Raw genomic sequence first — 10,932 nt, 5'->3', positions numbered from 1 at the left:
GGAGCGCGCGGCCGGCAGCGCGGCCCCGCTCCGCCCGCAGGCCCGCGCCGGTGCCTGCGGGAGCGCTGGCGGGGCTACCCGAGGCACACGCTAAGCCTCTGCTTAACTCCGCCGGAGCAGAGCCTTGGAAACAAGCGTTCAAAGTGCTTTTGGGTAACTTGCTTCACCTTTGCCTAAAGATTAGATCTGGGGAGTGTCCTTCCCTCTCCTTCTGCCCCTTCTTCCTGTGCATCCCTCTCCAAGCTTGTCCGTGGCAGCTCAGCAGCTTGCATTCCTGCTGCATGCCCTGATCCAAGGAGGCTTTTTTTTTTTTCTTTTTTATTTGAGAATGTCAAGCATTTTATTGAAGGTGAGTCTTATCTCCAGCTTCTCTACTTTTGTAATTCTGTTAAATGCGATCAGACTTGTCTGGCAGGACTTTATCAATCCGTAGTGCTTCCTACACAAGGTTTCACAATCTCCTTGAATGTTTAATAACTTATTTCTTTTAATGTGATGCTTTTCTGCTGAAATAACATGGCAATAAGTGAAAGAAACCTTTCTCTCCACCCCTCTTGACCACTTCTCTAAGGTTTGGTACCTTTTCATCTCTTCAGTTTTCCCTGAAGTCTCAGGAACCTGTTCAACTTGACTATCATATGGAATAACTCATCCGTAAATGCCAAAATGTGCACTGAACTGCCGTGTTTTCACACTTCAGTGTAGAAATTTGCAAACAGCTGTGAGCCTTCCTGTCTCTAACAGACAGGCATTACAAATAGTGCTCTTAAATGTTCCCATGCTGCAGACTTGAAATAGGTGCAAGCGATGAGGAACAGCTTACAGAGAGCACATCCTCATATCAGCTGCTGCTGCATCTTGCAGCCATGTTGTAGGAAAAGGCAAAAGACCATCCAGAATAACCTGCCGTTATAGACATTCTGGCATATCTACCATTTCCTTCTTTTCCAGAAGAAAACCAGGAAGCCTGTAGGTATGAAGGGGAGGAGAGGGAAATCTCACCCTGGACAGATTTAATGTATGATGAGAGGTCAGGTTGGGAAGCAGATCTGCGGTGTTTAACACCATCTACCAGGTGAAGTTCTTGAAGCGGTGTGTGTAACTTCAGATGCTTTGAAAAGCTGAGAAAACAGATTTTAATTCCTTTCTCTGCTGTTATGGGCTTGTATTTTCTTTCATACCATGGTTCTCTGGCTATGATCTACAAATCATAGTAGGGCAGTTGGCTGGCCCACAGATTCACCTTGCTCGAAGAACTTCTTCTGTTAAACTTTGGTGACCCAGGCAGGATGCGGAAGATGACCAAAAACCCAAAGGTCTAGAGGAGAGACAGGACACCATGATCTTTTGGGACCCTGGGCATTGTTCTTTCTCTATGGCTCTTCTTACCATGGAGAGGTCAAATGAAGGTTGCTAGAAGGGTACATTGTTTTGGGCAGACCACCTGTGCATGGTTAACTATGCAAACAATATTTTTTTAAAAACTCAGTGCCATAAGCTGCCTAGAGAAGGTTATATTTGATGCTGCTGGAGGGGAAGTTTTGTTTTTGCTCAAGGTTTCTAGTATTAAAATACTAGTATTAGTACTTTAGTGTTATTTACCCAGATGATGCTGGTGAAGCAGGAGTCTGAAAACCCCCAAACCAGAGCAGAAGCCTACCAAGCACTGGGTCATATTTGATGGTGGGTTAGATTTCCCCTGTTTCAGCATTGTTAAGTTTAGTTTATATAGCATTGTATCTTCTTGACTTTTACTAGAGATTATCCTGAGCAGCTCCTGCTTGTAGTGAGACATCTTCCTGCAGTGGCAGAATTGCACTCAGCTTGCACTGAGCTTTGATTTCCTGAAATCAGCCACAGCTGGTTTGGTTGTCATCAGCTTAATGGTAGCAGATGGTGCCATTTTTTTACAGATCATACTCAGTATATGAGGCAAGCATTGGTTTCCTATTCGAGGAAGTTGTTTTGTTTTTTTTGTTGTTATTTTTTTAACATCTAGGTGAAACAGTCTTTTCCATTTTGACTTCAAATGAACTACAATGCTTTGTTAATTCTTAAGAATTTTAAAGAGAAAACAATTCTTACTCTGGGCAAGAGCTGGGTAGAGGCAGGATGCAGGAGAGGAAGCGAGGAAGCGATTAAGCCATGTGGATGCGGGTTCCCAAGCCCTGGGCACAAGTCAGGCAATACAAAATACTGGAAGAGAGGGAGAAATGTAAAGGGTAGAGCCCCAGAGTGGGTAGAGCCCACTCTGTGGGCTTCTCTGCCTAGATAGCTTGCTATCAGAGGTTTAAGTTCTTCACTCTAATAAAAGGCACCTGAATTGAAGAAATGTCTGTCTTTGGAGCTGTAACTGTTCATGTACTTCAGCTAAACTGATGTAATCTTCCATTAATGGCAGAACCATGCACTGTCAAATGCATTATTTAATATGGCAAAATCAAAGGGCAAATATCTACTCAGTAAGAGATATCTCGGGGGGGGTTCAGCAGGCTGATTTCTCTCTTCTCCCTAATACTCCTCTTCTGCTGCCTCTCATTTCAGTTCCAATACTTTGCTTTGCCTTTTAGTGCAGACTCCCAGCAGCTGATGGTACGATGTTTGTATTGCACACAGGGAGGATGCTGCCTGCTTCCTGTGACAGCAGCTGTGAGTGGGCTTTCCCCTGCACAGCCCTCTTGCTGCAGGCTCTAGTCCTGGCTCTTCTGTTATCAGCAAACGCCTACCTCAACCTGCAGGCCTGGGGCCAGAGAGCTTAAACGCTCCATAGCACGTGCTTTCTTATTAGCATTCTCGAAATCCCTGTCTTTTGGAGGTTAGCATTAGCTGTAGAGTTTGGGAATTCCTCTGTCTAAATTGGCAGATTTCCATGGCTTTATCAAGCATTCCTCTTGAAAATAGGGACGAGTCTGTTCTGTCTCTTTACAAACTTTTCTTTTCAGTGGCAGTGTTATTTCTTGCAGTATTGATCTGATTTAACCCCCACTGGGCAAGAACTTCTTGACCACAAATGAGGAGGTAGTTCTGTCTGCTCAGCTCTTGGACCTAGTTTGTGATCGGTTATTGACTTGGATTTCATGCTCTTGCTGAGGTGCAAGCATGTGAATTCACCTCCCAGCAGGATCAAGGTCCTGTGCTCGGTGGTTTGGAAGCTTCTTGCTGAGGACTATTCATCTGCAGCACAGACGTGGGTGGAGGGAGCTGAGCTCCCACTAGCTGGAGGGTCAGGCTGCAGTGTGCAGCACTGGCTGCAATGTGCGGCGCGGCTTACTGCTGCTGGAGGATCCTGCTGCAAAGCTTGTGAGCGGCTGTAGCTGCATGTCCAGTGTTGGCAAGAGATGTGAAGTGAGGAGAGGAGCAGATGGAGCTTAAGCCTTTCTTCATCTAGAGCACTTGATGACTCTCTCCCTTGGAAGCTGCCTGTACTCTGGATCTGCTGTGCAAGGTCAGAGCCAAATGCTTTGCCTTCCCTGATGCTGAGCAGGAGAATTCCCCCTCGGGCTTCTCCAGTGAGCTGAGGACTAGACTGGCTTTTTGAGCTGTAACTATACAGTGACCTCCTACTGCAGTGCCCAGGATCTGATCCTGCAGCCAGCATGGACCTGTCCCCACTGGCAGGGAAGCAGGGTGCTGGGCAGATCCTTACTTTCCTTGCAGAGCTTCTGTTCCCTTGACTCCAGTTTGTCACCTTTGTCTCTGTCCTCCTGGAGCTCTTGCTCTGCAGGTCCAGACACTACCTTGGTATCCAAACTAGTGCTTTTTATCCCTCCTGTAGCCACACCCAACCAGTTGGCCCTGGATGGGCATGGTGGGGTCCAAGTGCTAGTAGCTGTTTTTGTCTGAAACTGCACAGGAGAGGATCACAGCTAGCAGCTTCTCAGTTTTTTTTGACGTGTTCATGCTACATGGGACAGGAAGGCTATAGATGGGGGGGCATGTTGCTTTTCATTTCCCACTTCTGTACCCCCACTAGCTATCTCTGGCTAGTGTTTCCCTTTACAAACCTTATCCAACTGTTGAAGGGAATCTGAAGATTGTATTTAGCAGAGTCTTTCTTGCCTTTTCATTGACCAAGCAGTAGTAGGGAGGCTGAAAGTACATCCTGGACCAAACTCAGCTCCACCACAGCCCTATTTGCATAGCATTTTGGGCTATCCAACATCCATATGTAGTTGCTCCCATTATAACTTCTTCCCCCCACCCTTCCTAACATGTCTGAACTAGGTCCTCAGGACACTGCTCTGTTTCTGACTATTCCCAAATAATTATCATGTAATTCTCTTCCCAAAATAATGCCAGGTGTGGCTGAAGCACGTTTGCTTTCAGTGATGTAGCAACACCCCTTGCACAACAGAAACCTTTGGCGTTACACCAGACTGGGAATGGGATGATGGCCACAGGAGTGTGACTAAGAGGCATCAGCGTGCTGCATACGTTGGGCTCCTTTCTGCGGGCAGCTTGTTTTCCCCTCTTCCATTGCTTTCGTGGCCTGGCACCTGCTTTCCCTTCCCAGCTGTTTGCACTGAGCTTCCCCATTCTCCCACAGCCGGTCTATCACTTGAGCAGTGGGGCAGCTTTCCTCATAGACCTCTGCTGCTCTCTCCAAGAAATTCTGCTGAAACAGGGCAGGAGAGAGCCTGTGTCTCAGCTCAGCGAGGTGGCTTGCTAGAGGCCAGCATCACAACAGCTAAAGCAGGAGACTGGTTCTTGGCATTTTCTCTGGCAATACAGGATCTAGGTCTCACAGGGAGACTGCACAGGCGTCAAGGGCTTGGAGGTAATCAGCAATTCTGGCTAGGCAGAACCAGAAATAAAAGCCAGCTGTTCTACTTCTGTAGGGGTAAGTGTGGACTGAGCAGTGAGTGTTGAGGTTCACACTGGGACCCAGCAGACCTCCTCCAATAGCTGTCTCCCAGTATTCACACTACAAGTCAGTCTGCTGGTTTCTGAGCCTTAGGGGCAAATCAGTGCAAACAGCATTCTCAATTTCCAGAAGATCCTTCCCTGACACACCTAGTATCTGACTTTCGGGTTTTCCTTCACTGATCAACTCTAGATTCCTCTCCCAGCTTGTGAGCTCCTGGCTTGCTACTGCAATCCCAGTTATTGGTTGCCCAAGTATGCGACCGAATGTTTCGTTGTATGTATTATATATTTAAAAAAAAATACGTGTGTGTGTGTGTATATATATATACATACACATATATACATATGTGTGTATATATATACACGTGTGTGTGTATATACACACACACACATATATGTATATAAAATAGTATGTTTCTCTCCTTACAGTTACGAAGATGAAGGTGCTGCTGTGCCCTGTTGCTCTCCTCTTCCTAATGGCTGCTTACAGTCTGGAGCTGTGTCATGGTGCCAAGGTGCTGATCATGCCTACCATAGTCTTTGACAGCCACTTGAGAGTCTTCATGAGAGTGGCAGAGGCACTGACTGACCAGGGCCATGACCCTGTGTTACTTCTTCATGAGGGTCGGGATGTGGAAACCTACCTGCCAGGCTTCCGCATACAGAGGTACTGGGGCATCTTCAGCATGGAGAATGCGGATGCCTGGGTGCAGGAGAAGATAAAGCGTGTCTTCCAAGGGAAGATGACCTCTCTGGAGGTGTTCTCCTTTCTGGAGAAGTACCTGGAAAACTGTGACCTGGTTCTGGGAAATTCTACCCTTCTTCAGAAACTCCAGCGTGAGCACTTTGACCTGTTGTTGGTGGACCCCAATGAGATGTGTGGCTTTATCCTGGCCCACCTCCTCCATGTCAAATATGCTGTGATCTCCACTGGTTTCTGGTTCCCAGCAGAGATTGGTGCCACTTCCCCCATTGCCTACGTCCCAGAGTTCAACTCCCTGATGACAGACAAGATGGGCTTCTTTGGCAGGACTTGGAATCTTCTGGTCTACATGATCACTCGCGTGGCTACAAAGCTGGTCATCCTGCCTAAGTTTGAACGCCTTATGGAAAAACACAAGGTGGAGCCCAAGACATCCATGTTGGACCTTGTCCATGGAACCAGCCTCTTCTTCCTCTGTAATGATGTGGTGCTGGACTTTCCCCGGCCAACGCTTCCCCATGTCATTTTCACAGGAGGGATCCTTGCAGAGCCTGCAAAGCCCCTTCCAGTGGTAAGTGCAGGAAAGCTTTGAGCTGTGATTAGGTAATTACCTGGGGAGCTATTCGGTGCAAATCTGTTGCTGAAGAGTCTCACAAATGCTGTGGAGCCTCAGGAAAGCTGCTGTGTTTTGGAGCCTGGGTGCAGCAGGGAGGCATGGAGCCCTGAGGATGGTGAGGATGTGGGGAGGATATAGAGTTAAGCTACCCACCCTGAAGTGGGAGCTGGCTGTGCTCTCTGTGTCAAGTGGCTCATGGAATCATGGTTTGAGGAGGAAATAGGAAGACTAATTAGTCTGTATTGCTTCATCACTGGTTTAAGTTAATCTAGAGTTTCCCCCTTAATCTTTTTTTTTTTTTTTTTTTTTTTTTTTTTGTAGGGCATTTCTGCCCTGGAGCTTGTAGTCTTAACTCATGGGGGAGTGTTGTGCTTATTGTCAGATCAAATTCAACGTGTACCAGATTGAAAGCTGTCCCATTCTCTCTCTTTTAAGTGCTAGCCATGAGGAAAACTCGCCAGGCATTCCAGAGGTTTTCTCTGACTGGTACCCTACTATCACCAGTAGTACATTCAGAAGGGCAAGCTCTTAAACTCCCCAGGTGAAGATACCATGAGACAGATACCATGGAAGGAAAAAGTGAGCCTGAGTGCTTGAGAACAAAAGTTCTCCAGGTGCATATGACTGCTGATCACCCTTCTCCATGCGGTATGGTTTGCGGGTTAATGCAGTGCACGCAGGGTACTCCAAAAGCTCTATCAGAGAGTGACTGCCTCACAGGTCTTGCAAAATACTGGCCTGTTCCACATACATGCCTGCCTTTTTAAAGAAGGGAGTTATTTGCTATGGCATTACTCACATGTTTCACAGCTTTCCAGAGCTGAGCCCAGAGTGCGTAAGGGATGCAGATAAACCCAGAGCCCTGCAATAGGCCGTGGCTGTAGTGCTAGCAGGAAGGGATGTCTGTACCCAGGTTACAGGATGCCAAAGGGAAAGAGCCTTTGTAGACTGAGGTGTATCTTAAGGACAGTATCATCTGAACAGGAGCTGAGTTACGTAATTAAGGTATTTATTTCCTCATATTTGAAACACAATGATTGAGTGTTTCTTTAATTAAGACATTGGGGATTAAAGATGCATATTTAAGAGTTGGTGACAATTTTTGGTTGTCATTTGTGCTTCCCTTAGCAACTTTAATACTGTTTCTGAAAGCTGAATGTTAAGACTTGACTACAATGGATAACATAACATAATTATCAGAGTCACCTTAGTTTTAATTATCAAAACAAAACTGTACTTTCTCTTCTTCAACAGTTTTAGCAGCTGTGTTGCTCAAAAGAAAGTGTTAAAGTCAAGAAAATGGAGAAACTAAAACCCTTAGCTGAAGTCCGATTGATTTTTGCAGGGTTGATTTAGGGCTTTTTAAGCTCTTCTGCAAAGATAAATATTTCCAGGATGCAAACCTAACAATGGACAGATGTTCTCGGAGAACAACACTAAAATGCATTTAGAAATTCTTCCATACTGTGATCTTCAACCTTGTAGAGTACTGATTATAAGATATTTTGGGTTAACCATCCTATTTTTCTCTAACAACCAGAAGAACTTTATTTTTATTCCCTCTTCATGTTATAGTACTGTGTCCTTCAACGTAGTGCTCAGATTCAAGAGACAGGTTTTAGGAAATTTCCCTGAAATGCTCCTGACTGTGAGATAATGCATGGGAAACTTGAAGCAGAGAAGAATCTGTAATGAGAGATGGGCTCAGCACAACTTGGCATGGACGGGCATACTTTGTGTTTGCTCCATAGCAGTCATGCTGGCTGATTCTTCTTTCCACGGTCAAAGAAACAGAGGACTCTTAGATATATACCTATTTATGTAGCATCACGAATAACCTCAAAACAAAGTATGACCAGCTGTGGCTTCTCATGGAGTTGTAGTTGCCTCTCTGCCTAACAAGTGAAGACTAAATCTGCTACCTGAAAGTAGCTATCAAAGAGAAGTAGGATTATCCTAGCAAGATGTCAAAACCACTGCTGCCACTTCCAGCAGCTTGGAAAGTCAGAGTGTTTGTGGGGGGTTTCAAGCAAGATGCTGTTCCTGACTCTGGTTGACACTTCAGCTGTTTTATTGGCCCCCAGCTAGAGACCCTGACAGACCTCCTGTCTTGTAGCAGTCTTGGAAGATAGCCTTAGTTTCCTCATTTTATTCCAGTTTTCTCTGCTGTGCCAGCTGCTCTTATGTAGGCCCCAGCCTGTGTTTTCAGAGCCTTCCTAGCCAAAGAGTAATGCTGCTGCTGAAAGCCACCCAAAGTAGTAGGAAGTTTAGTTGTTAAACACCTCCCTGCAGAGCACTTGAGCCCAGAAGATGTTTGAGCAATTTCTGCCAGGCTGGGTGCAGAAATCGCTGCAGTTCTAGAGTTTGCCTGGTTGGAAGCACATAGCCTTTGCTCCTGGTGGATTTGGCTTCAACCTCTCTGTAGAGCATTTTCTACTGGCAGACTCAACAGTAGGAAGATCCTTTCTCCAGGAAGGCTACAAGGCAGCTGTGTGTGTTTTGCCTGCAGGGTCTGCGTCTCTGGGTGGAAGCAGCAGATGCAGGTGTTGTTGTTGTCTCCTTTGGCATTGGGATCCGAGCTCTCCCGAGTGACTTGGTGGAGAAGATGGCTGGCGCGTTTGCTCGCCTACCACAGAGGGTCGTGTGGAGGTGAGGGGAAAGCAGGATTCCACTTAACTCAACCTGATGAAAATCATTATTGAGGGGTGATTCCAGCTCAAAATACATATTTGTCTTCTGTCCCTTGATTTGGATGAATTTATAATTGGTGTGTGTGTGTGTGTTTTTCTTTTTTCTTTTAACCTCTTCCCACAGATACTTTGGACAGAAGCCAAACAAACTGGGCGAGAATACGCTGATGATGGAGTGGTTGCCCCAGAACGACCTGCTAGGTAAGACAGAGAATGTGTGTGCACAGCTAGTGACATCCCTAGAATTTATTCTAAGCCACAGCAAAGTTGTACAAGGAGAACAGCACCCTTGTGGATCTAAGTCTGTCACTTCTTGAGTCTTATCTGTAAATAACATGGCCTTCACCTAATGCTTGCTTGAAACTGTATCTTGGCACCATCTGCCTCCTCATCCAGGCTCTACTCAGCAAGTCTTTGGCTGCCAAAAGCAGGGCACGTTCCCAAAGGATAACGTGAACATTCATCCTTTCAGTTCAGCACATCTGTTTATCCTTAAACACAAACCAGTACTGTGTACAGAAAGTCAGGAGCAGTCCTGTTCGTGTGGGATTCACTGATTTGCCTCTGTTTCTTTCCCCACAGGCCATCCCAACATAAAAGCTTTTGTCAGCCACTGCGGGATGAATGGCATATTTGAGGCAATTTATCACGGTGTACCCGTGGTGGGATTTCCTTTCTACGGGGACCAGTTTGACATCATGACCAGAGTGCAGGCGAAGGGCATGGGTATCCTCATGGACTGGAACAGAGTAAGAGAAGAGGATCTTTACCAGGCTATCGTCACTGTTATCTCTGATCCCAGGTGAGGCATTCAGAAGCACTGAGCTCCTTCTTGGCAAAGGCAGTAGGGACTGACATGTCTTGTGTTGTCCCTTACACGGTCAGTAGTGGCTTCTGGATCAAGTAGTGTTGCAAACATTGCTCAGCAGGCCAGACGTGTTAGCACCCTGTAATCCTGAGATGCTTGCACGAAGAGATACTCTAGCACTTGCTGTGAGATAGTGTGATCTAGTTTTATTTGGCTCTGACTGTAACTTTCTAAGAAAGCTTTGAGATGCTGGTGCATAAACCAGCCTGTGATCAGGGAAAGTGAGATTGCATCCTCGCCTTGTGGTCTTCCTGTTCTTCTCCAAACAACTTTTGGCAGAAACAGCTAGTGCAGACAGCAGACTGCAGATAATGCTCCAATTGTTTCTTCTCCAAACCAGATTCTTTACCCTTCCCTAGATTTGCTACAACACAGTGATACAGGATGCCCACTGTCTAACAGGAAACATGCAACTGTTAGTTTCTGAAATGCTGTCTGAGAGCTTGATTAGGAGCTCTCGGCTACAGTCTTCAGTATGAATTGTCACCACTTGGTACCTTGAAGGATTAAACCAGTCATCAGATGTGACTGTTGCTTGATGCTGGTAAGATCTTCTGGTGCAAACTCCCCTCAGAGAGCAACAACCCACGTGAATCCACTGAGCATCAGTCTCCATCTTACTAAGAAACTTGGGAACTGAACTGCAAGTCTTTCCAACAAAACACAAAGTACAGTGCGGTCTGACTTGTGCTGCCATGGCTAATGATTGCCATGAGTGGCTTTCAGAGGCAACTGTGAAGCCAATTGTAGAAGAAATTTGTCGCTCTCCCAAGGTATCATTTGGGACTTGAAGGCTTTGGTGGACATATCAGATCACTTCTCAGCTATGAAGCTGTCACAAGGATAACTTCTTGTCCTCTTTCTCCCCTACAGCTACAGAAAAGCAGCCAAGTTCATTTCAGCTCTGCACCTCGACACACCGATGCACGCTCTTAATCGGACAGTATACTGGCTGGAGTACCTCCTTCGTCACGATGGGGCGCCGTATCTTCGGCCTGCTGTCTACGATCTGTCGTTATATGAGTACTTCTGCCTGGACATCTTGGCCCTTCTCTTATTATGTTTGGCTGGCATTGGCTTCATCCTCTACAAAGCTGTGGTGTGGTGCAGAAGGAAGGGGGCCAGCCCTGTGTATCAGAATGGCAACTGCATGAAAGGGCACTTCACAGAAGAGAAGAAATTGCAATAG

The 10,932-nt window shown here is 46.2% G+C and overlaps 1 protein-coding gene across 1 annotated transcript; it reads left to right on the top strand.

Moving 5' to 3' along the window:
- Window positions 1-5,300: 5,300 nt before the first annotated feature.
- On the top strand, window positions 5,301-10,932 carry LOC146591741 (2-hydroxyacylsphingosine 1-beta-galactosyltransferase-like). Its single transcript, XM_085312167.1, has 5 exons — window positions 5,301-6,140; window positions 8,695-8,834; window positions 9,000-9,076; window positions 9,458-9,677; window positions 10,617-10,932. Exons 1-5 carry the CDS (start codon window positions 5,304-5,306, stop codon window positions 10,930-10,932), a joined length of 1,590 nt encoding a protein of 529 aa, XP_085168293.1. The 5' UTR covers window positions 5,301-5,303.

Source organism: Rhea americana, unplaced genomic scaffold (genome assembly GCF_003343005.1).
Source record: "Rhea americana isolate MKP2758 unplaced genomic scaffold, rheAme1 scaffold_36, whole genome shotgun sequence".
In the NCBI taxonomy this organism is placed as follows: domain Eukaryota; kingdom Metazoa; phylum Chordata; class Aves; order Rheiformes; family Rheidae; genus Rhea; species Rhea americana.
Note: the sequence above shows the minus strand (reverse complement) of the source record. Positions and strands in the feature narration are given on the sequence as shown.